Below are 27,586 nucleotides of genomic sequence, written 5' to 3' on the forward strand. Positions count from 1 at the left end.
TGTGAATTTTTGCGTTGTCCATTACAACTATTGAACGTGGCAGCGGTCAGGGGTTCAGAAGAGGTAAGATTTTTTCAACAAACGCTTTATGAAAGGAGTTTCTGGAGTAAGTACCCTCAGTATAGTCCCAAGCGACAAATCCACTATGGTCCAAAGCTGCCAAAATAGACAACCACTTACCGCGACTGAAAGGTAACCGTACCACCGCCTTTGTATTCTTTTTTGACCACGCGTATCGCCGATAGGCGTGATGCCCATCTTTTGCGGTTTCGTCAATAAAGAGCAATTGCTCTGGGTAAGAATACATAGCCCTTAACTTCACCTTGTACGCATGCACTTCGTGCAGCACACACTCTCTTGCCGCTTTGGTTAGCACGTTTCTAGTCAAGTTCATATCAAAATATAAAGCTCTACAAATGGTACTCAGTGAAACATTTTTCACCATAGGGAAGTTGCGCTTCATAAAGTCCTGTAGCTCCTCTAAATAGAATGTGGGATAGTGCTCAACATACTTCCGCACACGCTCCACTACGTCACACGGCCACCGTGACGAGCGGGTGGTTCGGTCGTCATCTTCTACCATTCCCTTAGATAAGAACAAAGAATCTCTGTATAGTTCTCACACTAGGTCCAAATATATCACTTACGTACTGGAGGGAGATGCCATACACATGAACAAGAAAGACAGCGCGCCAGCGGAAGTCGTGAGAGTACATTGCGCAATTATGCAGGAGAGGAGATGTTCGAGACTGACGGAAATTGTGGCGATTGGTCCTGTCCAGTAGGTAGTGTCCGATACAATTTGCCCCTTTCTCATTCAAAAAATGAGTAATATGCGCTATTAGGATGGAACATCACTGTTCACCGATTTACAATAAAACGATCCGAATTGCGTTTTTCTACCGGCAAATCGGGCAGCTACAAAATAAATCTGCGTGGTGCTCTATACAAACCAAGGTACAACTTGATCGAGTTGCATTTTTTATGAAGAGCTCCGGATTTAAGCAATTCGAGCATGATTATAAGTCAAAACGACAAAACGCTTGCAAAGCACAATACAGTATGTGGTCTTTTATTTTATGGTAGGCGTGCAGGTTGCAAGATTTGCAACTGGTGCATGTGCCTGAAACGGGGTTCAGGTGAACTGTGGGCGATGAGAACACAAATAGGAGTCCAAGTGGGTACCAAGTCACTGGTACACCCCGTGATTAGAATCCCCTTATTCAAGAATGTACAGTCGATATAACAATAGAGGGGATCATCCGTATCGACCCAGCTGTTGCCGAACAGCCAGTTTGCTGAGCGAGTCGCTCTTGGCGCGTGGAGCACTCGAGCCTCTCCTCTTCCTGCCATTAGCAAACCCACTCGCTGTGCCCTTCCCGGAAAAATTCGGCCCAGGTGCTGATCGCCGCAGTGCCCCCTGCTGCTTATTTCGCCAGTTGCTGAGACCTTAGCGCTCACCGGTTGCCCCCCCCTCTTCCCTTTGCAGTGAGCGACCTCGTCGGACGCTAGCGCACACTTTCACGTCGTGACCAGCGACGTATCAACCCCCACACCCGAGCAACATGTTGGGCCGCAACGTTTGCCTCGCCGCCTTGATCGCCGGTGAGTTAGTTGGTTCTTTTCGGTGTTTGCTGATGACGGACTCGGAGGTGCTGACACTCGTTGTGATCACTTGGAACAGTCGCCGTGCAGGTAACGGCGGTGCACTCGGCGGTGGCGGCCTCGTCCTCCATCTGCAGCAAGGCCGAGGAGTGCTACGTGAACGGGTCGTCGTCCAAGGTCTGCAACCGCACGGAGAAGAAATGCAACCGCTGCCTGGTTGAGGCCGACAGCGACTCGATCTGGACCACGATCGGGGCCTGGACCGAGTACAGCTGCTACGCCTACGACGACGATGGAGAGTGTCCGAGCGGCACGACCGAGTGTCCTGCCAGTACGTGTGGCGTCGTGGAACAGAGGCTGTCGTAGGCGATTGACTGACTGACTGAGTATGTGTGTATTTGTCGTGCAGCGCTCACGAAGTCCAGCGACGACGAAGAGAGCGACACGGGATCCGCGGAGGCCGGAAGCTCGGACGAGAGCTCAAAGTCCAAGTCCAAGTCAACGTCCAGTTCTACCAAGAAGAAGGCCTCTTCGTCCTCCAGCAGCGACTCTGACGAGTCGACGAGCACCAGCAGCTCAACCAAGAAGAAGAAGACCACCACGACCTCCTCCTCGTCCAGTGACTCGTCCAGCAGCTCCGATACGCCCAAGACCACGAAGCCGACCACCAAAAAGACGACGAAGCCGGCTACGAAGGCGCCGTCCTCATCGAGTAGCGATGACTCGGCTGGATATGCGTCCAGTGACTCGGACAACGAGTCCGCCAGCTCGTCCGCATCCGCATCTTCCTCTGCGTCTGGAGGCGCTAACTCCACACAGAAAACGTCTATCGAGAGCTCTGCATCGAGTGAGCTTCACCCCAAAGCCAACAGTGTGAGCACCACGACGGATCCGACTTCGTCGACCACCACCAAATCCGAGACGGCGGACTCGGCAAACGACAACAGCTCGAAGGCGTCCAACACTGCGAGTGCCGACAGCAGCTCGGGCGGGACCAACATGGGCTTGATTCTCGGCATCGTAGGAGGCGCGGTCGCGTTGGTCGCCGTCGCGGGCTTTGTCATCTGGAAGAAGAAGCAGGACGACGAGGACTTGGACGACGAGGACTCCGCCTTCTCGCCTAACAAGCCGGCCACCGCTCGTGCCATGACCGCTCCGCCCTCCGCGTCATCGGCAACCACGGCGTACGCAGCTCAGTCCAACTACAATGACAACAACTACGACAACTATGGTAACTATGGTAACAACAACTATGGTAACAACAACTATGGCAACGTCAACAACTACAGCAGCAACTACGGCGACAGCGGCTACAGCAACAACTACGCCAGCACCGCAACGTCGACGCAGTACGCTGCTGGGGCGGGAGCGGCTGGGATGGTGCCTGCCAGCTACGGCAGCCCGTCCTCGATCGACATCGACGCCGAGAACGAGATCCGTCGCACTGACAGCATTCTGGGCGGCACGGGCGTGATGGCGAGCACCATTTCGAGCGAGCAGACCCCGTTCGAGTTCAGCGGCGGCCCCAGCCCGGACGACAGCCACGACGTCTGGGGCAACGAGGCGAGCAGCTTCAAGCAGAAGCGCACGGCGAGCAACGTGTCCGTGGAGTTTTAGGAGGCAGGTATGTAACTCCGCTCGGCGGACTCAAGAAGGTAGGGTGCGTGTTTTGTCTATGAGTTAAGGAATGTATCACGCACTTGGCATTCAGAGTTGGGTTGGTGGGTCACTTGGAGGCTCTATTTGATCTTGTGTCATGAAAGTATCTCTGTACATCTACCATGTCGATCGGGCAGGAAGGAAGACTTGACTTGTCTTGGCTAGCTAGCTGCTCAGTTGTCGAGCGTGTAGAGGGAGAACGCGAGCTGCGAGCCGAAGCCTGCAGCGAAGCGAAGTGCGTACTTGTGCACGTAGGCGCCGCCCGGCGCAAGGCGAAGCGGAGTCTCGCCCAGGTTCGGGTCGTGCGTCACGAAGTGCACCACAGGCGGCACGCAGCCGCGGCGAAGGCCCTCGATAGCGGCGACGTCCTCGAAGGCGACGGCCATGGGGTGGCCCGTGATGCCCTTGGTGTTCGCGATCATCAGCTCTCCGAGCAGCTCCGAACCGAACGCCGTGCGCAACGCCGTCACTTCCGTGTAGGCGCACGACGACTTGGCCGACGCGTTGGTGCCGGTCTCGTGGCTGTAGTACACGCCGTTGCGAGCGATCTTCTCGCGGGTGATGCCGAAGTCGGTCTCCACGCGCTGCAGGAAGCGCACGAGCTCCTGTCCAACGTGGTTCGGCTCCAACGCAGCTCCGTGGTAGGCCGAGTTGCTGTACTGCGTCGCAAGCAAGCGCACGGGCTTCTTGCTTGCTGTCACCGAGCGCTCCGCGTAAGCCAGGGGCGATTCCAGCACCACACCGATCGCGCCGCTGCCGACAATCATACCACTACGCTTGGCGTCAAACGGACGCGCCGCTGCATCCGCCGTCGGAGCAATGCACGCGGCACCAAGAGCTCGGAAACCACCACCGATCAGGGGCATCATGGTCTCCGAGCTAGCCGTGTCGCTGGACACGACGATCACACGCTGGCACTTGCCCGAGCTGATCCAGTCCTGGGCGACGCCAATAGCTTGGGTGGCACCAGCACACGCCGCGTTGATCTGCGTGTTGGGTCCGCGAGCACCGGTGAGCTGAGCCACCTGCGCGTTAGCGAGTACCAGGAGCCGGAAAAGGATCTTGCGGTCCATCTCATAGGCAGACTCGCCCTCCTTGCCCTCTTCGTAAGAACGAGATATTTCCGACACGGCAGCGTTCATCGTAGGGAAGGACGTGGCGTAGATGACGCCTGTCGAGTCCCTCATGTTCTCCGGCAAACGCCAGTTGCTATCGGCTCCGTCCACGAGACCAGCGTTACGAACAGCCTCCAGGCCGGCAGCCACAGCCAACTGCGTGGGCTCGTCCATCGAGCGGGCGATGGTCGCAGCAATACCGTAGTCCTTCTCCAGATCAACGTGATTCACAACTGCTGAGACTTGGATGCACTTCTCACGGGTGGACACTGGGGTGAGCGTCATTTCGCCGCTAGTCTTGTCCTTATGGACCTGCACGATGTTCTGGGCGATCATCTTGTCCTTAGCGGCGTCGGTGACTGGACTGATGCAGTTCTCTCCAGCCAGCAACTTCTCAACAGACTGCTCGCCCTCGAAAGCCTTGGCCTGACCCGGCAGACCAACGCTTGTACCAGTCACGTACACAGCTCCAGCGAGCTCCTGCGCAGTCCTCGTAACGTGCTGCTGCTCCTGCTTGTCGCCCTCCGAAGTCACTAGCGGCTTAGAGCGAGCGTAGAAACGGCGGCCCATGTCATCGATCCGGTCAAGATAGAAGTCGCCTTCAGGAATGGACGCAATCGACTGCGTGAGCTTCAGACCGTTCTTGGCGCCATAGGTTCTCTGACGCAACTTCATGCGGGCCGTGTATTCCTCCGGCGTCTTCTTGTTGCGGCTTTCCAGACGAGCGGTGAGGTCCAGCGCCTTGGCAATCTTTTCCAGCGAGAACTTGCCCTTCGACGACTCCGTCGGCTCACGCGTGCGAAGCACAAACATGGTGGCAAGGCTACCCGAGCCGTACGAGAACATAAGCACACGCGCCCCGAGGGACAGATCCTTGGCACGAGCGTGCACCAACGTCGCCAGGTTCATGTAGACGGCCGCAGTGTAGCAGTTACCCAGCTGCTGCGAGGTGGTGCAGCTCGGCCCCACCTTGGTCTTAAAGTCTTCCTTGGCAACAGCACGCACCGCCAGATCCAGTTCGCGGTCGTTCAGCGTGTCTTCCAGCGGCGCGTCCGCCCACTTGCTCAGCGAAGCAAACTTCTCTTTGGCAACCTCGTCGTTCTCACTCAGCACTCGTCTCGCGTCCAAGAACAGCAGCCGAGCGAACGACTTCTGCACCAGTTTGTTGTACGGCGAGTGGAACACTGCGTAGTCGACCGAGTCAACGCCAGGGCCCTTGCCTTCGGCCTTGCCACTCTTCTTGCAAAAGAGCTGGTAGCACTCGTCCAGCGCGTGTAGATAGCACGAGTTAGACAGCTTGCCGTCCACCGTCGGGTACTCGCTGCTCACATTGGGCTTGTAGAAGTCCCAGACGTTGGTCGCGTGGGTCGCCTTGGTCGTGCAGTCCAGCGCCATGGGTGCATCCGGTCCGATGAGCATCGCCACGGCTCCGCATCCTCCACTGGGACGAGCGGGGCCCTTCGCGTACACTGCAATGTCCGTAGCCACCACAACGGCGTATCTTCCGTCCCAGAAGGAGCTGTCGACCCAGGCCACGGCGTTCAGCAGCGCCGCGGTGCCGCCGTAGCAGGCGTTGATGACCGTGGCTCCGTCCACATCGGCGTTGTCTCCGAACAGCTGCATGAGGACGGTCTTGGTGGACTTGCTCTTGTCCACCAGCGTCTCCGTGCCCACCTCCAGACGTCCAACTTGCTCGGGGGACACGCCGAACTTGCTCAGGAGCCTGGACACTGCAGTCAGCGCCAGCGCGTTCACGTCCTCTCGGTCGCCGGGCACCGCCATGCCCAGCTGGCCCAGGCCCAGAGTGTACTTGCCGCTGCTGACGCCATCGAATGCCTCCATCTCCTGCTGGTCCACATAGTCCGAGGGGAAATGCACCTCCATGGCCAGGATGCCCACGTCGCTGGGCCGTGCAGAGCTCACCATTGCTGCGGGGTCTGTTTGTCGCTGTTGCTGCCTCTTGCGATCTTCTTGTGCTGTGCCGGCTACGGAGCGAGTGGCTACTGTCGGAGCGCGACGCTGCGAACGACGACGGACGGACCTCTCGTTCGCGTCCGGCCTGTCCGCAGAATGAGACCTCCGATCTGCGCGTACGTACGTGCCGTGGGATTAGTGTGCACCACACACATAACTGCGCGTAGTGATAGACCACTTTTTATCACTATCCAGAGGCATCACTACGGCATCTAGATCTGTACCACAACGACGGTACAATATCGTTCAAGGTACAAATGCAGTTGATAATGCGTATTGGTGAGCTTGTATTGCACTCGATATGTGATCAAAGCACTAGGTAAAAGTATTTGTTGCGCTGGACATTATTGGGGCAAAGCCCCCCCTATACCGTACCTCACAGAAAGAATGGTTAACAGATAGAATGCCAAATCAAGATTTTCGAGCATTTGGTTTCGTTTGATAGCGGTTTCTTAACACAAAGAAAGCATATTCGAATCCCTGGTTAACATAAGATTTGGGCCTCGCGTATCTAATGTTCGACTCTCAAAACATCGCTGCAATAGCCTTCAGCGAAGCGATTCTATTATTAGAAGCCACACCGGAAGCTAGTTTAGATCATTCGCCAATTTCCGCCTTCCTCATGAAGAAGTTTCTGCTGCAGGATGCATCAAACACAGGGTGGGTGAAAGCGCAAGAGGCGCGCACGAAGCAGAATGCCATCAATACACACATTCGCCTTCAGGCCAGAACTATCGAAAAAGTCCAGAGCCAGCATCGATGTTGCGGCAGCAGAAGCAAGGATTCAACAGCAGCAAATTCGCAAACTTTGTCGAGACATTATAAACTCTACAATTCAGGCTGCTATTGGAGAACTCTCGCTTCAGTGTGACGTTTCCCCGCTTGACGTCCGGTCAACGAGCAATCACTACAGCACCATGACCTGGCAGGACCGATCCGTAGTCATATTTTACTACTTCCATCCAGCGCTTGGCAATAAGGACGCCGATGTAACATGCAGGGTTTTTGGTGTTCTACACTCTACGTTTACCAACTGGGTGTCCAAGCACTCGTTTTACCCCAAATGGATACCATTTCCGGAGCACATGATTCTAAGTACTGCCTTGCAGTCGGTTCCCATTGGGTTTCGAGGTCTCTTTCACGTTGAAGAGCTCGACATGGACTCTGGCGTCTCCATCCTTGTACGATTCAGAACGCCGACAACCAAGCGCTTCATCACGGCGACATCCCACCCGCACGTGACGCGTCAGAAAGCAGCCAAGCTCGCCAAGAAGAGCGATGGGATAAAGTATTTGACGACCTCCATCAAAACAGTCACTCACGACCGGTCGCTCAAGTAACCTACGGAGGCCTTGTTTCTCTTAGACGAGGTCAAAAAGTCCTGGGAATCTGGAAATCCGATCTCCCGGCACGAAATTTACGTGCGGATGATCCAACAATTTGGAAGTATGGAAGAAGGAGCAGCGCAAAGCGAATTTTGCACGGTGATGAAGCTCAACGATGGCGGAATATCACCTGCGCTTGCTCAATGGGTCTGTCGCAGGCTTGAAGGTGCCAACTGGAGCATTCGGAAGGAGAGTGTGTCTCAAAAGGTTCCGACAAATTCGATCGCAATTGCACTCGAGGCCTCCCAAAAGATCCGAAACAACTTGAAGACATGTACAGTTCTTATTAACGCTGACGAGGTATTTATCAAGTTTCCCCCAGAGACACCGAGTTCGTGGTTCCAACAGGAAATAAGCGAGTGGGCTCAAATGTGGCTTCAGACGCCAAAAAGGGGTGCACTGAGATGGTTTCTGCGGAAATGTATTCCTCCATGATTCTCCCTCCCTTCGTTGTGATGACGGCAACACACAATGGCACCCTTGCGCGCCGTTTTTCTACGTGGCGTCAGGATGGCGGTGATGCCAGCGTCAACTTTCAGCCCTCGCATTGGATGGACATTCCTACCGCAAAAAAGTATGTCGACTTCCTGGTTAGTCTGTTTCCAGGTCAAAAGATTGGTCTTATGTGGGATGCCGCCTCAGCTCACACGTGCCAGGAAGTGATCGATTATTTGGACGCAAAGGGACTCATGCACGAGTTTATTCCGGTTGGCTTGACGCCCATAATGCAGATCGGTGAGCTTTACGCCAACAGGCCTCTCAAAGTGGCCATCAAGAAGAAATTTCTACAGTGGAAGGTCTCGCAAACGATTCCAGCCGGAGGTAAGTACAAAGTGGATCGGGTGCAAATGATCCACTGGATCGAAGAGGCTGTGTCTATGGTGAACGAGCAGCAGACCTCGGCGCGAAAGGTAGAGTACATGTTCGGCCGTCTCGGACAGGACCCACGACAGCCCGACAATCAGCTTTTCCAAGAGCACATGGGTCAGCTGCAAGACAACGAGGTTTACAGCTCTCTCATCCTGAACCAGACAGCTGAAAGCCTTGAGTAGTGAGCGGCAGATTATTTTCTTGCTTTTGATATTTGCTAGCTAAATATTAACACGAAAAATGCATATTTGCCTGTCTGAATACCTTTTAACCCCCCATTCACCGCACACAAATTCTACACATTGTTTTTTGCAGCTATGTATGCTCAGCATACGTGCCTTTTCTTGTAGCACTATCTTCATTTTTGTATGATGGAGGCATTAGGGGATTCGGCTGCTATTGAATTGCCTCAATGTATGGGCGACATACATGATGCATACATGTGAAGCAATCAAATTCGGCTTATGACTCCAATCCGAACAAAACATGTATGCTCTGCTGAGGTATGACATGTCCTGGCTAAATGATGGCGATGTTATGCTACGTTGCATACGTTCGAACCAAACAGAAAGCGAACACTACTACGATGTATGCAATGGTTTTGGGATGAATATCTGTGACTAACTGTTAGTGACACGGTTTTCAGAGCGAGCAATCTCCCTCCTCGGCATCGATGTCACTTGTTCTGCTTCTCTTGCGAGCGCCGGTGCCTTTCCTAAACTGGATTCGACTGTCTTGGTGTTCGTATGGAATATTTCGCCCGCAGTCCCAGTCTTCATGCCACACTTGGAAGCAAGTCTTCGTCGGGTGAGGGCTGTCTTTCCTGATTAGATTGCATAGATAGCACCTGCGTAAGAAAGAATACCATAATTAGCTGGTGGCAATATACACTGCAGTACACCATTGACTTACTTAGCTTCGCCCTTGGAGTATGGTCGACAGAGCCATTTTGTGTTCTTGCCCCGCTTGGGCTTCCCGTTAGCTGCCGTTGCCGTGTCATCCCGCCAAATACTGCACACTTTGCATGCACGTTGACGCCGCTTTGTCTGACCTGTAGTTTTTACCGCAAGCATGTCCGTTGTCTCTTTCGGAACGTGTGGAACGCCATCATCGTCTCTCTGTGGCTGAGCGGGGCGATATGGTGACGGAGTTGGCGAGCGTGAAGACGCCTTGAAAGCACCAAAGTCTTCCACAGAGAGACCCACCAATTGCGCTTGCAACTCTGTCAGGAACTCGTCTCTTGTGATAGACTTCTTTCCGTGCCTCTTGCGATACTCTTTGTGCACGATGTAGCTATTTACAAGTGCCATGTCGACAAGGCCCACGAATAGAGCCTTGTAGTACTTCTTAAAGACAAAGCTAGCTGCAAGGAGTACCGTTGCAATCAAAGTTGGTCGTGGACATCAACTCCACCCATCCGGTTATGATAATCCACGACTAACTTCGGGCACAGTACTTTTGCCTGCTCTCCACTGGGCATACGGCGACCTGTTTGATTCGCAAAAAGCAAATAAAATAACGTCGATTAGTCTGGGCATATACGTTGTAGGATAGAAAGATATATACCAGCTTGTTAGATGCTTACCGACAGTTGTCACGTTTGATGAAGCCCCTGTTGATAAAAAAGTGGACTGGTTTCGAGTCCATCCAGGATACTGCAGTCATGGTCGGAACATCTTTGGCCTTTGCCATCTTGAATTCACCACGCATCACGTCTTTGGTCGTTTTTTCTTTTGTCTATGACGCTCTTGGCAAACCCGACGCGCGACGTCTGAATGGTCCCCACTGCATAAACTTTCTTTGATAAAAGATCCATTAGGAGCGGAACCGAGGTATAAAACCTGTCGATTGCAACGACATGGTAAGTCCTGCGACCTGTTGGTATGATCTGCTCGAGATTTCGCAGTACTGCAGCTGGACCCGACTTGGTATCGATCCTTTGAGGGCCAGTGCCAAGATGCTGCTTTACACCACCGTACACTTCGAGTCTAACCAAACATCACGCCAATAGGTTGGTTAGTTAGATAATATAAACAACCGCAATATTTTGCCACACCAAATACCTCAGACAGTATGCTGTCTTGGCACAACAAGTTAGAAACATTTTGGTCCCCCATTTGTGGGGCTTGTCTTTCATATAGACACGAGTGCCATTGAAAGGAGACCTCGAAGGCAGCATTCCTTCATCGAAAGAGAGCACTGGAGGACACTCATAACCTGACTTGAACGTGCGCTGCAGGCACGTGACGACAGGCCTTATCTTCCATGCGCGGTCGCTAGCTGCACGGAGGTCCTCATTGTTGGAGAAGTGCAAGTTTCTAAGCACTTCGTCGAACCTTACATAGTTGTTAGCAGCACAGCAGTGAGAATTTACTATGCTAATAAATATTCAGTAGATGACAGCTTTCATACCTGTTCCTGCTCATGTAGTTGTTGAAAGCCCCGCGTGGAATGGCACCCACGAATGTTGTAGCCCACTGGTAAGCCAATCGACGCTTGTGTGGGCAAAGCATTCTTGCCAACATCAGACCAATCACGACAAGGAGCTAATGCGGTGCGATCGGCTCCATTGCACGCATGCGGTCGCGAATCGCTTTCTTTTTCTCGACAGGCACTATAGGGTGTTTCGCACGAGCCCGCTTTTGTTTTGCTTGTAGTTCGGTAGCCCAACGACCTATCATCTATCGGTTGCTTTCCTGGGCGGTAACTTCCCACAACTTCGGTGGCATGAAAAACAGGAACAGGTCGAGGGGTGACTTGGCTTTCTCCAGGACAGCTCGTGTTGGTCCATAGCTCCCGTTGTAAAGACCGGAATACTCATGAGACGAAGTAGGGTCCGGCGATACATCTACAAACGCCAATGAGTTACGACACCTACGTGTAAGTATCAATTGCATCAATTTCTATAGTAAAGCCCTGAGCAAAATCATACCGTAGTCCCAGCCGTTTTCCTTCATTGCACGCACGCTTTCCTTGTTTTGACTCATTTGATACAACAAATCGTCCGCCTCGTCCACCTCATCGTCGCTTTCGGTCTCACAACTATCATCACATTCAATTTCAATAGTGCCGCCCTCGAAATATTCGCTCTCAGTCTCATTTTCCGCTCTCCACATCGGAATTCAGACTCACATACTCAGGTCCATCGTTATCACTCGACAGAGGCGCAACAGTGGTGGGCGCACCGCTGGAGCAAGTACTGTGAGTTGACGATGCATCGCTAGAGGCGTGTAGTGCAGTCTGGTCGCTTTGGTCAACGGGTTCTCGGTGTTCAAACAGGTTTCGGGCAGCTGAGCAAGCTCTCTCGGACCGATCTGCGGTGCTTCTTTCCCCAGTAACTGCAGCAGCTAGGTCAATATAAAAATGTTATTTGCAATCGGATTCCTATGGTGGGCCATATAAGGGTACAAGCACTGATCTGTCACTCCGTCGGGAGTATAAGTGCTCCTCACGGGCTCGCATCGACCGATTCGCCCTTAGTCTGCACCTGAGCGGGTCGTACTATAGGCGGAGGTACTGGCACCAGGGCTCAGCAGCGCCTCAGCCGAGGCCAAACCGTGTCTGGAATCACCAGCAGCGATGGTAGTCGAAGCAACATCCGCAGTGCGCGGCGTTACGGGTGTAGATTTGGCTTTCTTGCAAGACTTCGCCGACTGCCTTGAAGGGGCGAAACCGCTGCGATCATCAGTTTGGGACCTTGCCTTAGCTGCTTCTGCGTCTGCGGGCAGTAAACACAAAAGTAGGGCTCTTACGTCACCGTAATACCAAACACATACCAGCGCTAGTGCATTCTTACGTATCTGCCGATTCTGGGAACGTGTTAGTCGACGTACGGGCGCCGACATGGGCGAACTCACTCGTGCTCAAGCGGTCAATTTCGAAACTGAACCACTGGCTGGCTAGTGGCATGGACTTGTACCTAGACCTCTCATCTGGTGCTGCAGAGAATGCCCGCTCCTAACCACCTACCTAGCCCTGTGCATCTTGGAAGGTTCCTCCCAAATGAGCACACTTGACTTTTGTATTCCATTCGTTCACTCTCGATACAAAGTCTATTACAATCGTATGATCATGTATGCTGAGCATACATTGGTGAATGGGGGGTTAATGGTAACAAGAGCAGGCCTTCCGATAATAATACTGCAATAATATTAACACAATGGTAAGAAATAAACTATTATGACTGACAACGGCAACAGCAAAGTAAAATATTGGAGTGGAAAGTATTGTATTGATCATTACCTTCATCACTATCGAGTGACTTACTCTCCGTTCACCACCTTGGTGACGGTACCCGCATTCCAGAAGCGCCGATTAAGCTTCAAGAACAGCACCGTTTCAAAGTGCACCGGTAGCATACCCTGTCAGTGGTTCGACAGCGTGTGCTTCGCGACACTGAACAAACGTTCGACAGCGTTAGAAGTTGGAGGGATGTGGCGTACCCCTCCAAACTTCTTCTGCGACGTGCGCTGCTTCTTCCTCGCCCACAGGACCTGGTCCGCGAAGCTTTGGGGGCGCCCGCCGGGGCTGGGAGTTACGGTAGCGGAGGCGACGGTCTCGAACGGACTCAGCATGAACTGCTGGTCCTCCGTCAGCTCCTCGGTCTTGTCCGCCAGCGCGAGCACGCACGCAGCTTCGAAGTCTGGGTCCTTCACGATGGCAGCATCGGCTGCAAGGTACTTGTCGACAACGGGATGCTTCTCGACGAGCGCATCAAAGATGTCGCGCACATCGAGAAGCGTGTTGCTGTCCTCCTGCAGCTTCATTGTCCCGCTCTGAAAATCACGGAGCTGGTCGCGCAGGGCACGCAGGCGACTCTCTTGGCGGCGAGTCGGCATCAACGACACGATGTCGTCGTCGTCCGTGTCCAGCGCGTCGCGCAGGTCAAAGTAACGCTCGAGCATCTTGAACGTGGAGCCCCATCGAGTCGCCTGGCGAAGTACCCGGCGCAAATTGGTCTTTTGCCTGAGAAAAAAACAAAAGAGCAAAAAAGTAAAAAATACAATTTGGATCGGTACAATATATCACGATCTCAAAAAAAGCACAAAGTACAAATTACCTCAGTCGATTCGCCTTGCTCAGTCCTCGCAGCTTTCGCATGAGTTGCTGCATTTGCTCCAGCAGTGGCTCGTAGTCGGAGAGGTACACGTTGACCGCCAAATTGAGCCGATGGCTGGCGCAGCCGATGAACGGCACCTGAAGCAAATCAGCCAACCTCGTGTTGACAGAGCAATTGTCAGACAGGAGGTAGATGATGCTGGAAGTGCCCCGCTTGAAAAACGGTAGAATACCGGTCAGGAAGGCGACGTGGCTCTCAGCCGTCTGGTCCTCAACACTGTCATCCGCGATTGGAGCCAATACCAGGAGAACCTTCTCAGAGCGCTGGTCGTGCTCGAAAACCGCAAAAACGGCGACGTAATGCTCCGAGTGGAAACTCCACCCGTCCAGCATGATACCGAATTCGAGAGGGATGAACGCACTGATGCCAATCTCGACCTCCTTGGTGACCAAGACCGCGTACTTCAACAGCATCTCGGTGCAAATCCGCTTCATCGTCGTGTACTTGTCCACAGTCGGGCGTTCGTAGAACGAAAAAGGGAGGTTGCACTCAGTGACAAAGTCCAGCCAGCCGTAGACGGTCTGGCTCTTCTGGTCGATAAAAATGACCAGCGTCCCCGAGTTGAAGCCACTGTTCGCCAGCGTGGTCACGTAGTCGGGGTGCTGCTTCAGCACGTGGCTAAAGAGGTTCGAGTAGCCCATCTTGACGTCTTGTTTGCGCACTGTGCCACACTGGCAGCAAAAGTGCTCAGTGGGCTCATCTTGCTCGTCGAGCAGCGGGGTGAAGAAGTAGGTGCAGACTTGCTTGGTCGTGAAGGATGTTTGCGAACGCATGATGAATTCAGAAATGGTAGATAAGGTGCTGGTAGTACGCTAGAGTGGATGAGATGAACAGCTCTCTTGAAGGCATGCCTTGTGGCGTAACTACGAGCTATCTGGTGGCTGTCGTGAAGAGTTTAGCAAAACACTTTTTTACAGTGTCGTAAAAAGTATTTTTCGTAAATAAACAAAAGGGGTAATTACCTGTAAAAATACTTTATTGACCAAGAAATGCTTTTTACAAAAAATAAGTTATTTACTGAGAAATATTGTATTGGATCTGCAATACAATGATTATTTCGGAAGGCCTGAACAAGAGTGCCAAACGCGCAACACCCAAAGTAAGCTGTCTGTGAGGTATGGTAATGAAACACGCACTAGACTTCTTATGCTGATTTACTACACCTTACACCCTTTTTACAGCGATAAATTGATATATATAGAAAACGGGTTAGGGGCCATTATCAATCTCCAACTATAGTAACTTCAGTATAGAGATTTGTACTCCGGCTTAACCAGCTCGGCCTACCATTTCTCAGAACAATGTTTGATCGACCCAATGCAACGCTACAACCAAACAGGATGGTGTATCAACGCTTTTGACTGAGAACGCGTGGTATGGGGTTGTTACGCTGATTATGGCTGTGTGATTGGCTCAAATGGCTCAAATATTCGTCCACGGCGGGTGCTGCACGGCAACAGCATACCCGACTGTCGCTCCGATGGCTGCCTTCGTCGTCATGAACAAAAGCGTCAATCTAGGTGCGAGCAGACGCCAATATGGGCGATACCGTAAGCCATCACAGCAGGTGTAGCCACGAAAGCTATTTTATCTATCGGTAGAGTCTACTACCGACGGTAGACTAGGTGTTACCCTGAGCACCGGCGGTCGTCCCGTTACTGGGGGCCAAGAGCTGTCACGCACAGCACTCGCGGCCAGATCGCAAGGTTGCGAGCGCGGACATGACGTCTTTGGTCCGCTCACCTCCCCCCGGTAAACATCTGAGGCGGACGGCGAACGTTTCGTTGCACGCAACTAAGGAATACTGCAGCACTGGCTTGTGTGTGAGGTTGATACACGCACCACCGCTGAGGCAGCTTGCGCAGCTCGTGGTCCAGTCGCCGAGCAAGAGGAGCACGAGCTGGCCCGGAGTCGCAGAGCGGGGCAACAGTGTGAGTAGAAGGAGATATACATGGTGCCCGGCAGCGGCATCTACGTGTCCGCACCTACAAGAGGGCAATTGTACCGCTGCTGAGGAGGAATTGCACCTTGTCCAGCATCATGTCGTGGTAATATCTATTACAGGAATACATTTAATAGGCGTACACGCAAAAATCATGAGCGCAAGGACCCCTTGGTACGCCGCCGTGCGAACTTCCAGCACAAACACTTCACAGTCAACAGCCTTTAAAAGCCTTATTTTTGACCAATCGCATCCTTCTATCTATGCGTCACCTGGTCTGGTTACGGAATCTCGACACAAGTCATTGAGACCGGGGTGTGAACAAACACCTTTTGGGGTGACAGCAAAACGAGATGGGGCGCCAGCAAAACCAAACGGGCGCCAGCAACAAAACCCGCGAATTGGAGCCTCCAGCAAAATGAATTGCGGGCGTCGGCAAAACTTGAATAAAAAGAGCACTAGCTCGCGGGTGTCGCATTGTGACTCACACATTCACCACGTGCACGCGACGGGGTGTAATAACACGAGGCATCAGTGACGATAGATTTACCTGTTCGTGCTTCATTCACTACATGCATGTACCGACATGGTATTAACCACAAATACACGAGCATTTACCGCAGAGATATTGTGCTAATACTGGGAGCTGGATTCAGGAATCTCAACTCCTTACGGCCTTCGTAAGGCTGCGCAATACTTGTAGTAGAGTAGATAGTTGTCGTTCTCTTTGATAGTAACACGTTCCCTAGCAAGCTACTGTGACTCGCTACTTGGCTCGTAGGCTCCACCACAAATTAAAAGTCTTTGACGCGCGGGGCTCTTTCAGCAGGCATGTCCATGGCGTGGCAGCTACTAGCTGAACATGGTTCCGGCGACGCCTTTGTGAAGCACCGCGCCGCCGATTTCTGCGTATGCAAAGCGGACAATGGATTGTTGCCGGATCTGCAATGCTGACCATGAAATGGCCGAGCAACGACTGCATTGCATCAGCCCGTCGTGTGCAAGACTGGAGGACGCCCACAATGGTGAGCAGTGCGAAGTTCAGTGGAAGTACTGTGAGTGTTAAACCAGGCCTGTGTGGCGGGTATACAGCAACAACAAAGAACATTTCCGCGGGGGCGAAGTCTGTACAGGTGCTCACCGAAATGGCTTCGTGTGGCGTCAAACCCCGACACATTTGGAGTCAACTTCACCGCACTCATGACATTCCCGCACCACCGTTAGGTATACCTTCTCGGCAGCAAGTGACTGACTGTGTGACGCGCCTGCGGAACAAGAACCTTTCCGACTTTTTCACACTGATGCAACGTTTAAACTTAGCGATTTTGGATATCCTGCTGTTACTTGTGGATTCACAGATCGCTCTCGAGTGTACCCCCTTATCGCTATCCTAGTTGTAAGCGCGAGAACGCATCGCGAGTACGAGTTAGCGTTTGGGTGTGTTGCCCAAATGTACCAGCGGATCTTTCAAGCCCCACTTTGCGTTGACACGGTTATGGATGATGCTGAAGACGCACAGTTTAATGCGCTTCAGAGTGAAGGTGCATTCCGTGGCAGCAAGTACTTGATGAGCTTTTTCCACGTGCTTTACAACGTTCATAAGCGGACAAGGCACCTTGATAGCGAAACTAGAGTGACCGCGTTTACCGGAATTATGGATATGCATTACACTACTAGTTACACAGAGTACTGTGCGATCAAGGAGCGTGTGATTTCGGGGTGGAAAGCAAAGCCCGGATTGCGAAACTTTGCAAACTACTTTTCGGAACAGTGGATAGATAGTAGCTACTGGCGATGGCATATTTTTTACACTCCATCAAGTTATGCCACCACCAACAACCCATGCGAGGTCTTTAACGCATGCTGAAGCGCCATGTTCAGCGAAAAACAAGCGAAATCTGCGCTCTTTTGCCTAGCATGATCACGCTAGCGGGTGTGACATTCCTTCTCCAAGTGCTAGTATAGCAGATCCGAATGTGGAAATCAAGCAAACGGCAAAGTGGATCCTTAAGGCCAAGGCTGTTGCTGTTGCTCGCACTTCTGTGGATTCAAATGTCCGTGTATTACATATCCTAGAGGTGCATATCGATGCGGTAGCTACGGAGACTATGCGGCAACTGTCTTGCTCGGTTATTTTGGGGGCTGGCGAAAAGCATTCGCTCTCTTCGCTAGTATTGGAGAAGGCGGAGAAGGTGAAAGCGTCGCGTTTGTACCGGGACAGCGTCAAATGGTCTACACGTCGCGCATATCGAGTCCACATGCGAGTGAATGGCTGGGCAGTTGATGTAGTCGCCAACTCGTGTGGCTGCGCTATGCATTTGAAGTTAATCTGCGCGCTCATAGTTTAAGTCAGAACTTTTCTGGGACTTGGAAATGAACTTGGAGAAAAGCTGCAGAGCAGGCGCGCGGAAAAAAAACAGAGATCCCAACGTGCTGGAGAGCCGATGTTCGCTACTTATTCAGTTCCGAACCATGTTTCAAGTGGACTATCTGTTGATACTACAACAGCTACCAGCATTACCACCCCAAGTAGTGTGAATCCAGAAACGGTAATTGCTGAAGAGGCTGGTTTCCTGCATGGAGGAATGGAGTTAAGCTATGTGCCGTTGGTACACCACACGGGGATTGTTGGACAGGTTGAGCGTCACAATATTGTAAACAGCCAGCACAGTTTAACTGTGGCCAGCCACAATGGGTTCGTACCAACCACTGGTGCTGCTTCGAGCTCTCATAGTACGTATACACACGATTCACACCCGCAACAAACACAAGAGGGTAATTGGTTTGGATACAGCACTCCTCCTGGCGCTGTGTATGCTGAAGCTCCGGTTTGCTTCGACGCGCATGCGGATCTGCATCAACCAAATCTCAACTTTGTAGGCGTGCCTACACCAGCATACTGCAACAACATGCGTACAAGGCCTCACATGGCAGCATACGTAGCCGGCGCATATCCTAGTCAAAGCTTTGATGTGTATTCGCCAGCAGGTGTATCGTCTTGCCCACCAACAAGCCTGATGTGGTCGCCAGTTCATACAAGCAGTTCTGCCAATGTGTTCACCGCTTACGAGAGTAGATTTACGCCTTCTATCGACTCCTACATCGGTCAAAACATGGTGATCAGTAGCTCTGATGTACTGGTTGGACAACCCGCTCCACGACGTGGGGGTTGCCCTCCGCTTGCGACTCGTGTGCTGCATATCGACTAGCGCGTTTGTGGAGGTATAACTTGACATCTTAGCAGTACACACTTTTGCTTTAAAAAACTTACATATCGTTTCCGTGAACCGCACTTTTAAAAGCGTCGTACACTATCCGATACTTTTAAGTCGAGTATTCGAGTTAAATTGAATCCATTCGACTTAAGGTGAATCCTCTCGGCTTAACTTGACTCCGATCGAGTTAAGTCGAGTGCTCGAGTTAAGTTGAATCCCCTCGAGTTAACTTGAATCCGGTTCAGTTGGACCGGTTCAAAGTCCGACCGCCGTATTTCTGGTTCCGATTTGCCTCCCCCTTCCCGCTCATATCGCGGTTATACACGTGTCGATGGCGGAGCGGCGCACGTGCAATCAGATCCCTATGGTGGAGAGAGCGCGGGTGGTCGAGGAATGGGCGGAGCATCAAGATGAATGGACTGCGTCGGAGGTCACAAGGAGGAATGGCATCCAATTGCTCACTCTTCTCGGGTGGCGTGACGAGCTCTCGGATGAGAAGCTTGCATTCGTTAGAAAGGTTCCTGCTGACTCCAAGAGAATCCGCAAGTCCGGTGCTGACACAAAAGCAAAGCTGAAGCCTTATGAGCTTCGGGTACTTGACTTCTACACCAATTGTCAACGAGATGGAGACCACGTCCGCCCAAAGAACATCATTATCTACTGTCAGAACATCCCGGAGTTTGTAGTCATGAAAAAGAGTGGTCAAATGACGTGCACAAGAAGGTTTATTAACCATTACTATCCAATAGTGACTCAGCGGCTAAAATCTATTCGCGGTTGCAGAGATCAAGAGGCGCTGGCCGAGGACGCTCGCGCGGGTCACGGGGCCAACGAGAGCGTGGAGACAAACAGGGGAGAAGTGGTCGAGGAGAACAGCCAGCAGGATGAAGACGTCGAAGAGGAGGAGGTTGAGGCTGTGCATGAGGAAGAGGCGGGAAGCGCTGAAGAAGATGACAGTCTGCAGGAACAGCGCAGAACACAGGGTCGGGCACTGAGCAAAAAACTCGCAACAGGGAAATGCTGTATGATGGTCTGTTTATTTCGACGAGGTTGCCGATATCATTACGGGGGGTCATCAACATGGTAGATAGGCGTGACTTCTACGGAGACATGTTGGCCACCCTTGATGCCAGGTTGTTCGACGTGAGCACCCAACATGTTGCGGGAGCGCACAACATAGAGAATTTGCCGAACGACAAGTCGCTGATGCAGCCGTATGAGCTCCGGGCGATTCTGCCTCTACGTGTTTTGGCAAAATGTGAGGCGATGGCATCCGAATTGCTCGCCCAGCAGCCTGGTCTCATTGAAAAAGACGTTGCGCTGGACATTGTGGGAGTTGGAATTGCGACCACGCCAACTTTAGCGGTTATGGAGAAGTGGCATCGTACCATCGCGTTACTACACAAGGTGAGAGCTGAAATTTCCTGGGTGCGCTCATTACGCTTCACCGGCTCCAACGGTCAAGACGCTCAAGCTCAAGACCCGCTGCAGGTTGCACCTCGTCTGGAGCGACTGCGGATATGCACTCCTCAGGTACGCTGTCAATTTTGCTTGCCTATTATTACAGTTATTAAGCCTTTAGATTGCTTGTGCAGGTCAACTTCCTTGAAATCGCGGGCTACGACAGGCTAAGCGACGCCTCAATGAATGTCATCATGCAAGGGCTTTTCCGGGACCGACCTGACGTTACTCACTTCGACCCAGCGGTGCTGTATCTGGTTGCGCAGCAGAAGGGGGCGAAGGACATGCCGAACGCCCAAGCCGTTAAAGATACGTTGGCTACGGTTCGCGGTAAGCTGATTGCACCTGTGAATGTAGCATGGAACCACTGGGGCGGCTTCATGATTGATGTTTCGTCAGCACGCATTCTTCTCTACGACTCACTAGACTCCAGCGACAAAGCACAATCGCGGTCCGTGGCGAAAAGAATAGTCAACCTGCTACCACCGCTGCTAAGTCGGTTTGTCCCTTGGCGCTCTTGAGCCAGCACGTGCCGCCGTTGAGGTTGCTCCGCGAGAAGGAGCGGCAGCCGCTCCAGTTGTTGCAGATGTCGCAGCAGTCGGCCGGGGTCTTGCCGGGCGTGTTGCCAATGTCGTTGTCCACAAAGTCAACGTTTTGCTGGAGCGTGGACTGGCCGACCGTGTTCTTAACCTCGGCTTGACGCCGGCCTTGTTGACGGTCGTGTTCTTGCCTTGAGCCAGCACGTGCCCCCGTTGTAGTTGGCCCTGGTGAAGGCGTTCCACCCGGGCCACGTGGGGCAGATTGAGCAGCAGGCGCCGGTGTTGCTAGCTCCGACGTTGGCGATGTCGTTGTCTTGAATCTTGCCCAGGTCTTCGTGCTCCTTGGCCTTGGTCAGCTCGCTGATGGCCGTCTGCATGTCCATGGTCTCCTGGCTCAGCAGCTTCTTGGCGGGCGCGGCCTGCGTCGAGAGCTGTTCCGACGCGTACGTGTACTCGCTGGCCGGTGGCATCCGCTGCGTGTAGGACGCGTCTTCGGGCAGCGCGCCGAGGCCAAGAGGTTGCCGATGGGGTCGTCGTTGTCATGGGGGCGCCTGCGGGCCCCGGGGCTTTTAGCCGTAGCCCTGCGCCGCTCGTTGTGTTATGTACCGTACATTTATTTTGTTTTGTTTTTGCTGGCGCCCTATATGGATTTTGTCGGCGCACTTTTCACATTATCATTCCCCGCCTGGAGGCGATTTCGAGCGAAAATTACCTTTTTATGAAAACAATCATTCAAATGACGGCACTTAACAACAGCAAATCGTGAAAGCTACCTTTCATCAGCAATCTAACAGCCATTAAAATGAGGGCAAAGTCTTATGTAACCCGGGTGGCGAGCCTTCGTATGACGCACCATGTGATTGCATGCATTGGTGGGCTTTTAGGTAGGCTTTGTGGTCGATGATCGACGATAGGCACCCGCCTCTCCACAGACGCATACCTTGATTTGGTGGGACAAAAAGTCTGATCTAATGAACTGTGCCATCAAATCAGACCAGCCAGAATGGGTGCATGCCGTAAGAAGTCTGTAAAAACGCTTTGGCTACACTATCAAGAGGTACTGATGCAGCCATTTGAGTTTAGTTAATACTTACTACCTTGGCAAGGACACATTCCGATGCATGTACACTGCACCGCATATGAGCAGGGTAAAAGTGTTACTGCCGCGGTAGCGGCGTACAACGGAGGCGAGCGGTTGCGAGGTTGCGTAGCCGTAGGACGCAGCGGTATTTGCGGAGGCGGGCCCAGCGCCGAGCATTCCTGCGAGCCGAGGACTGTACTAACCAGAATGTTCTATCTCCATGTCGTGAGCGAAGCGAACAGCGGGGACGCCGGAGGGGCGCCCAGCCAAGCGCAGCGTGGCTGGTACTTGTGAATAGGAGAGCTAAATCGGGCTGTAGATGGTCTTAAATTTGAGTATCTGGATGCTGCGTTACAAATTATACAGTGTAACCTGGGCTCCGGTCAATTCAATAGTGAAAGCCCTGCCCTCTTAGACAGCCCGAACAATAATTGACAATGCTTCTTACAAGTATTTATTTCGTGGAAATCCTGCTGACTATGTTTATCCTTTCTTCGTTGTGATGAATGATACAAAACATTGGGCTCTACAGTATAGTTTCTATAAATGCCATCTTAGCCTCCACAATCATGCCACGCATCGAAGTGAAACCACAATAACACTTATATCGAGCCTTAACCGCCCGGCGTACAGAGTTCTCCGATAAGCGCCATATATCACTACGTATCTTAAATTTCGCACCCAGAAAACGTAGTCTCGAGACCGACTGCTCGCTCAGGTAGCTTATAATGACTAGCATGTTATAAATGCTGCCCAAGCGACAGAGATGTTAGGATCGATGCATAACTAACATCTACATTATACTTAGTTTATCCCCATCACCACAAAAATGCTCAGAAATATTTATCTGTTTCTTGTTTTCCAAGTATTATACTTTGACTAAATGCTATATTGTTAACAGCAAAAAAAACACTGAATGGGGGCGGTGCTGCAAATATTTCAATGAATATTTGTAGCGTTGCCCCCTTAGCAACTCAGACGACCAATCGCCGTGAGGATGCTGCCATACTAGTAATAACAGTAATAACAATAATATATGGCGCGAAGCGTGCTGATACGCTAGTCACTATTCAAATGGTACTTAGAGGACTGCACAGGCAGCTACAACGCGACATCTAGTGTAGCGCACAAGCTGATACGATACATTCACGTTCCAAAATCACAAATATGTCAATAATATGTACGCGAATCCAGAGAATCTAAGTCGCATGCGACCCACATTGTGGTGAAACTTTGCCGGACATACTTTACGAAATCGATATTCCCATGGTTAACGGTCTCTGGATAGTGATAAAAGCCTAATCTCGTATCACTAAGCACTATCTGGAGATTAGGGGATGTTTTTACTTGAATTTGAATACCACTGGTCATCGGGAGAGCCTTTATAAGTGCTAACCGGAGGGTATTTCTATTCGTAATACCACTCCAAAGAAGATATTCTGTAGTTTCGGCCTTTTGCGTAAAAGATACGGTAATTTTACCGTTAAAATATTGCGAAAACCGGTCGAAATGTCTACAACTTAGCATCGAGGGGTGTGTGTGTGTGACAGGTTCTAACATGTGAAATACGACCAACTTAACCACCAAAGTTTTCAGCGGTGTTTGCACCAATCGATAGATGTCGTTGAGACGCTTCATCCAATCGTCTTACTAGCTTCAAAGAAATTTGATTTATTTCCGTCGCAACACATGATTGTCGGGGTAGGCTTATACTAAAAAAAAGAATCATACACGACAACTAGATAAACTTTCAGCGAAGTTTTAGATGAACCTGCGCTACACGTGTTATGATATTATACAGGACGTTTGGTGGTAACTCTCCCTCGCACATGCGCATTAGAACATTTAGGATTTGACTCACGTTACAAGGGGATAATTTGAGGCTACCTTACATGTGACCATTTTGGCTACTGCTACAAATATATGAGCACCCCACCGCTTATACAAAAAAAGTCAAACCGATTGATGACTACATGAATAGCGAGTCTTATCGTCGTGTTTTATGTTGCATTCATAGCGGCGGCGAGGCATCGATAAAATCAATGACTGAAGCTCCGGCATGACGGTAGCATTCCAGGCCTCATAGAACCCAGCCGTTACCTTGTTCACAGTGCTTAACAATATGCATTTGGTGTCCGTTGATGAATGACCAGAGGGATTAAGGCCGGGCGAGCGAACCGGCCACGCGAGCATCCTATTACGCAAATGCTTCTGCGTGCCGTGCACTTGGGCCGTGAATCGATGCGCCACCTGCTGGAAACTGAATTCAGTTTCGTGGTGGTAGTGGTGCACGGGAACATGAATTCAGGTAAGGTGTACACATAGTCGTTGACCCATCGAGTGGTTAGATTAACAAGTAATGTGACGCAGCGAAGACCGGCCTCGTAGAGCCCATTGATTCGCCCCCGCTTGATGCCGTTAGTAGTGCGCCCCGTCTTCAGTTCCACAATGCAAGAAGCTGGACGAGAGCAGTAGCAGAGGATCATCGGTTGTAGAGAGCTGACCCCTTGCATTTTACTAACAACGGTTATTGATGTAGTCATTACTTCGTCATCATTCGGTTTCACTTGTTTTGTATATGCGATGGAGCGTTCATGTATTTGCCGCAGTATCAAAACTGTCACTTGTATAATACGGACTCCTTTTGTTTATTACTGACGCCTACTAATACCTAACAACTCCGCTTAGTAAATCAAATCATATTCCTCCATTTTTACTGACAGCATCCCACATTGCGTGCATACCAGCTTAATCAATCTGACATTATGCCACACAACTGCGCAACAGTCGCGGTCCCGCGAGGCTGAAAGTGCTCTCAGCTTGGGTGGAATGCGATGATACCAATGCTGCTGATGTCTTGATTTATCTGGGGCTTGATGCATTTGCGTAAGAGCAGCGGCGCAAGCTCACTCACTAGTGACAGAAACGACATGATCACATCGAGGCTGTATGCTACAAGTAAGGGTCGACACAAGAAGATGAAGACCTGACATCGCGGATGCGGGGCCGCCCTCTCCATGCGCCCTGAGATGGATCTGATGGCTGATGGCTTCAACTAACGGCTTGCGAAAGGAAAACGTTCCTATTTCCATTATGAAGCTTCATTTGCAGGGGTTAGATGTTTCCGCAACATATGGTGTGCCAAGTTCCCGCGCATCCTGGCCATGGATGAAGGCGTTCGAGGCGCGCCACAATTCCTCTACGCGTGCCAGAACACACCAAATGCAGCAGCCACCAGAAAATCTCGCCAGGATTGCAGCCGCCTTAATAAGGACTTGGTTGCCAAAACCTCGGTATATGAAAAATACCAACACCGGCCAAACTGCGACGACGTATCATTTTGTAGCAATTTACTTAACTAATACGTTTATGAATAGCTGTACTTTTGAGTAGCTTATTTCCAGTACAATGACTAAAACCAGGACCTGATATGGTATGGGTGTGCTGCACTGGGGAGGACAAAGAGCCCGTCACCCTCTTCGCGGACTCAGGTGGGACCAAGTCACCATCGTTCGTGGTGTTGACGACCAAGCTATCCAAACCTCCGGCCACTAGGGAGCAGAATAGACCACTGCATCATGGGCCCGGAGTAAGGCTGTAGAAACCATCAGCGAGGCGCAGAAGCATACGTCGCTTCAAATCTATGGCAACAAGAAAAATAAAACTTTACTACCCAGATTAAAAGCCCACGCTTGGGATCGGCAAATATCCCACGAGTGGGCTCAAGCGGATTAGTTGAATGCATGAGTAAATGTATTATGAAGAGCGTTTAGAGGCTACTAGTTAGCCCAATGTAGTGTTTAAATGGAGTGAGTGGTAGCCCCGACCTGGCTTCAGGTCGCAAACCCCAGTGGATCAGAGCAACCGGAGCAGTAAAATGAGGCCTTTCGCCCGCAAATACTGCATTTGCGCTGCGCACCCAAGTTTGTCCCGCTAAGACGTTTGTACTGGGGAAGTGTGCTGAATGCATAGAGTGTGTGAGTTGGGGTGCTACGTCATCACGGAAATAAGCAGCAGTAGCGACCCTCGTCGAGCCGTGCATCACAAAGTCGTTGAATACCAGTTGATAGACCAATTGAGAGATGAACGTATTGAAGTCGACAATAGCCGATTCTAAAAACCCCGATTTGACTGATTCGTAGTGATAGGCGCGGAAAGCATCCACCACCACCATGCCAAACACAGTAACGAGCAAACGATGTTGCCACTGCATTGTGTGCCAAGTGCGTTCCATCTCGAGGCTACCCTGTCGAAGATGATCATGAACATCTATCACCGAGAACTTCGAGAAAAAGAGCTCCACCATTTGGGGGCGCTGGATACGTCGGTCGTACTATATTTTTTTCAGCTGGCCGTTGTCAAGGATGAGCTTGTGTCGTCGGCGAACGCTATCGTTGCTAGGAAGCGACGTTCCGCGGTTTGAGATGAGGCACTTCGCTTTGCGGTCAGCCCAGCAGAGAGCATACATCGCGGTGCCTTTGGGGGTTTTGCTCTGTAGCATCTTAAATGACCCGCTAGCGGGCTCAGTACCAAACCACTCCGTCATATAATTTTTTTGATATCGCGAGACGCTGTTTTAACCATTCCCATAAAGTAAAGGCCGCAAAGATTTTCAAGTTGCACAAGGGTTTTAACCAAAGCGAAAGCACTGTCTGCAACAACGGTGTGCCCGCTACCTTTATAAACTTCAGAAAGCCGAAGTACAATCGCTGTACCCTCGCCAAACAACGCGTGGTATTGCTTCTGGCGTTGGGGCTCGGCTCTATCAATCTAACCCCAACAGCACACCCGAATCACCAACAGCGATAGCTTTTAGTTCGGCACCCACGACTTCTGGCTTTCTTGGAATTTTTGTCTTGTGAGGTATGTCATCTTGGCAGTATTTAACCTCTTTTCCCTGCCAGGCGCTCATGCACTCATCAACACAAAGAATCTCCCCCGGTCATACTACATCGCGGCGGCGGGAATTAAATCCATCTATTAGCGGTCTAATAGATTTCCGTGGGTCATCTGACGGTACATCATCGGAAAAAAAGAGCGCGGCTGAAATATTTTCAAAGGCGTGTCGTGTAATGGGTAATTGGTAATATATCCATCGACCAAGTCGATCGCACTGTACATCGTACACCCCGCCATGTTGTTCTGAAGAACATCCTTCATAGGAATGGGCGTCTGCGCCAGAATCGTAGCGGCATTCATCTTATTAAAAGCATGCACGATACGCCACTTTCCATTCGGCTTTCTGACACAGAACGTCGGCGTAGAGTGTGGAGACTTACTCTCACGCTGCATGCCTGCCTCGTGCTTCGCACGGAAGAACGCGTCAATGACGTCACACTGCTCCTTCGGTAAGGGCCACTGCCTCGTCACATTCCCGGAACGAGATCGATTTCATGTCGAAAACCTCGATTCGCTGCAAGCCCGCCGAGAAGCTTCATCACTGCAGTGAACAGGTCGTCCGGCAGGATAGTCATGGGATTTCGGACGGCATCGCCGCGACGGTTGCGAGCCAACTTGTACAGCAACCACGTGTTATACATCTCGGCTATCACGTGATACGGGAGCCCCGTGTGAAAAGCCGGATGGAGCCGAGCGACAGTGTGGCAGGAATCAAGCGCTGC

At 51.5% G+C, this 27,586-nt stretch overlaps 13 protein-coding genes across 13 annotated transcripts; 6 read left to right on the forward strand and 7 right to left on the reverse strand.

Moving 5' to 3' along the window:
• Positions 1–1,565: 1,565 nt before the first annotated feature.
• On the forward strand, positions 1,566–1,971 carry PHYSODRAFT_516568 (hypothetical protein; the record flags this gene model as incomplete). The annotated part of the gene is made up of 2 exons (XM_009533981.1): positions 1,566–1,629; positions 1,685–1,971. 2 exons carry the CDS (start codon positions 1,566–1,568, stop codon positions 1,969–1,971), a joined length of 351 nt encoding a protein of 116 aa, XP_009532276.1.
• Positions 1,972–3,437: 1,466 nt separating this feature from the next.
• Positions 3,438–6,305, reverse strand: PHYSODRAFT_516045 (hypothetical protein; the record flags this gene model as incomplete). Its single annotated transcript, XM_009533982.1, has 1 exon — positions 3,438–6,305. The coding sequence occupies one exon, from the start codon at positions 6,303–6,305 to the stop codon at positions 3,438–3,440; it is 2,868 nt and encodes a 955-aa protein (XP_009532277.1).
• A 1,133-nt stretch (positions 6,306–7,438) lies between these two features.
• PHYSODRAFT_515394 (hypothetical protein) lies at positions 7,439–8,790 on the forward strand (the record flags this gene model as incomplete). Its single annotated transcript, XM_009533983.1, has 4 exons — positions 7,439–7,666; positions 7,724–7,931; positions 8,039–8,649; positions 8,692–8,790. The coding sequence occupies 4 exons, from the start codon at positions 7,439–7,441 to the stop codon at positions 8,788–8,790; spliced, it is 1,146 nt and encodes a 381-aa protein (XP_009532278.1).
• A 565-nt stretch (positions 8,791–9,355) lies between these two features.
• On the reverse strand, positions 9,356–9,663 carry PHYSODRAFT_451474 (hypothetical protein; the record flags this gene model as incomplete). The annotated part of the gene is made up of 2 exons (XM_009533984.1): positions 9,356–9,455; positions 9,521–9,663. Coding segments are annotated over 2 exons (243 nt in total), but the record flags the coding sequence as incomplete, so codon positions are not given.
• A 644-nt stretch (positions 9,664–10,307) lies between these two features.
• On the reverse strand, positions 10,308–10,604 carry PHYSODRAFT_515441 (hypothetical protein; the record flags this gene model as incomplete). Its single annotated transcript, XM_009533985.1, has 1 exon — positions 10,308–10,604. A coding segment is annotated over one exon (297 nt), but the record flags the coding sequence as incomplete, so codon positions are not given.
• Positions 10,605–11,289: 685 nt separating this feature from the next.
• PHYSODRAFT_303786 (hypothetical protein) lies at positions 11,290–12,517 on the reverse strand (the record flags this gene model as incomplete). The annotated part of the gene is made up of 5 exons (XM_009533986.1): positions 11,290–11,456; positions 11,541–11,716; positions 11,745–11,946; positions 12,111–12,326; positions 12,442–12,517. The coding sequence occupies 5 exons, from the start codon at positions 12,515–12,517 to the stop codon at positions 11,290–11,292; spliced, it is 837 nt and encodes a 278-aa protein (XP_009532281.1).
• A 353-nt stretch (positions 12,518–12,870) lies between these two features.
• Positions 12,871–14,500, reverse strand: PHYSODRAFT_250686 (hypothetical protein; the record flags this gene model as incomplete). The annotated part of the gene is made up of 3 exons (XM_009533987.1): positions 12,871–12,969; positions 13,051–13,573; positions 13,668–14,500. 3 exons carry the CDS (start codon positions 14,498–14,500, stop codon positions 12,871–12,873), a joined length of 1,455 nt encoding a protein of 484 aa, XP_009532282.1.
• Positions 14,501–16,957: 2,457 nt separating this feature from the next.
• PHYSODRAFT_515290 (hypothetical protein) lies at positions 16,958–17,536 on the forward strand (the record flags this gene model as incomplete). The annotated part of the gene is made up of 1 exon (XM_009533988.1): positions 16,958–17,536. A coding segment is annotated over one exon (579 nt), but the record flags the coding sequence as incomplete, so codon positions are not given.
• A 136-nt stretch (positions 17,537–17,672) lies between these two features.
• On the forward strand, positions 17,673–18,017 carry PHYSODRAFT_518228 (hypothetical protein; the record flags this gene model as incomplete). The annotated part of the gene is made up of 1 exon (XM_009533989.1): positions 17,673–18,017. A coding segment is annotated over one exon (345 nt), but the record flags the coding sequence as incomplete, so codon positions are not given.
• A 2,115-nt stretch (positions 18,018–20,132) lies between these two features.
• On the forward strand, positions 20,133–20,333 carry PHYSODRAFT_450206 (hypothetical protein; the record flags this gene model as incomplete). Its single annotated transcript, XM_009533990.1, has 1 exon — positions 20,133–20,333. A coding segment is annotated over one exon (201 nt), but the record flags the coding sequence as incomplete, so codon positions are not given.
• Positions 20,334–20,816: 483 nt separating this feature from the next.
• On the reverse strand, positions 20,817–21,354 carry PHYSODRAFT_250698 (hypothetical protein; the record flags this gene model as incomplete). Its single annotated transcript, XM_009533991.1, has 2 exons — positions 20,817–20,916; positions 21,089–21,354. 2 exons carry the CDS (start codon positions 21,352–21,354, stop codon positions 20,817–20,819), a joined length of 366 nt encoding a protein of 121 aa, XP_009532286.1.
• A 3,653-nt stretch (positions 21,355–25,007) lies between these two features.
• Positions 25,008–25,358, forward strand: PHYSODRAFT_518220 (hypothetical protein; the record flags this gene model as incomplete). The annotated part of the gene is made up of 1 exon (XM_009533992.1): positions 25,008–25,358. A coding segment is annotated over one exon (351 nt), but the record flags the coding sequence as incomplete, so codon positions are not given.
• A 440-nt stretch (positions 25,359–25,798) lies between these two features.
• Positions 25,799–26,511, reverse strand: PHYSODRAFT_517164 (hypothetical protein; the record flags this gene model as incomplete). Its single annotated transcript, XM_009533993.1, has 4 exons — positions 25,799–25,912; positions 25,990–26,096; positions 26,163–26,298; positions 26,353–26,511. The coding sequence occupies 4 exons, from the start codon at positions 26,509–26,511 to the stop codon at positions 25,799–25,801; spliced, it is 516 nt and encodes a 171-aa protein (XP_009532288.1).
• Positions 26,512–27,586: the final 1,075 nt, after the last annotated feature.

This window comes from Phytophthora sojae (assembly GCF_000149755.1).
Source record: "Phytophthora sojae unplaced genomic scaffold PHYSOscaffold_7, whole genome shotgun sequence".
Lineage (NCBI taxonomy): Eukaryota > Oomycota > Peronosporomycetes > Peronosporales > Peronosporaceae > Phytophthora > Phytophthora sojae.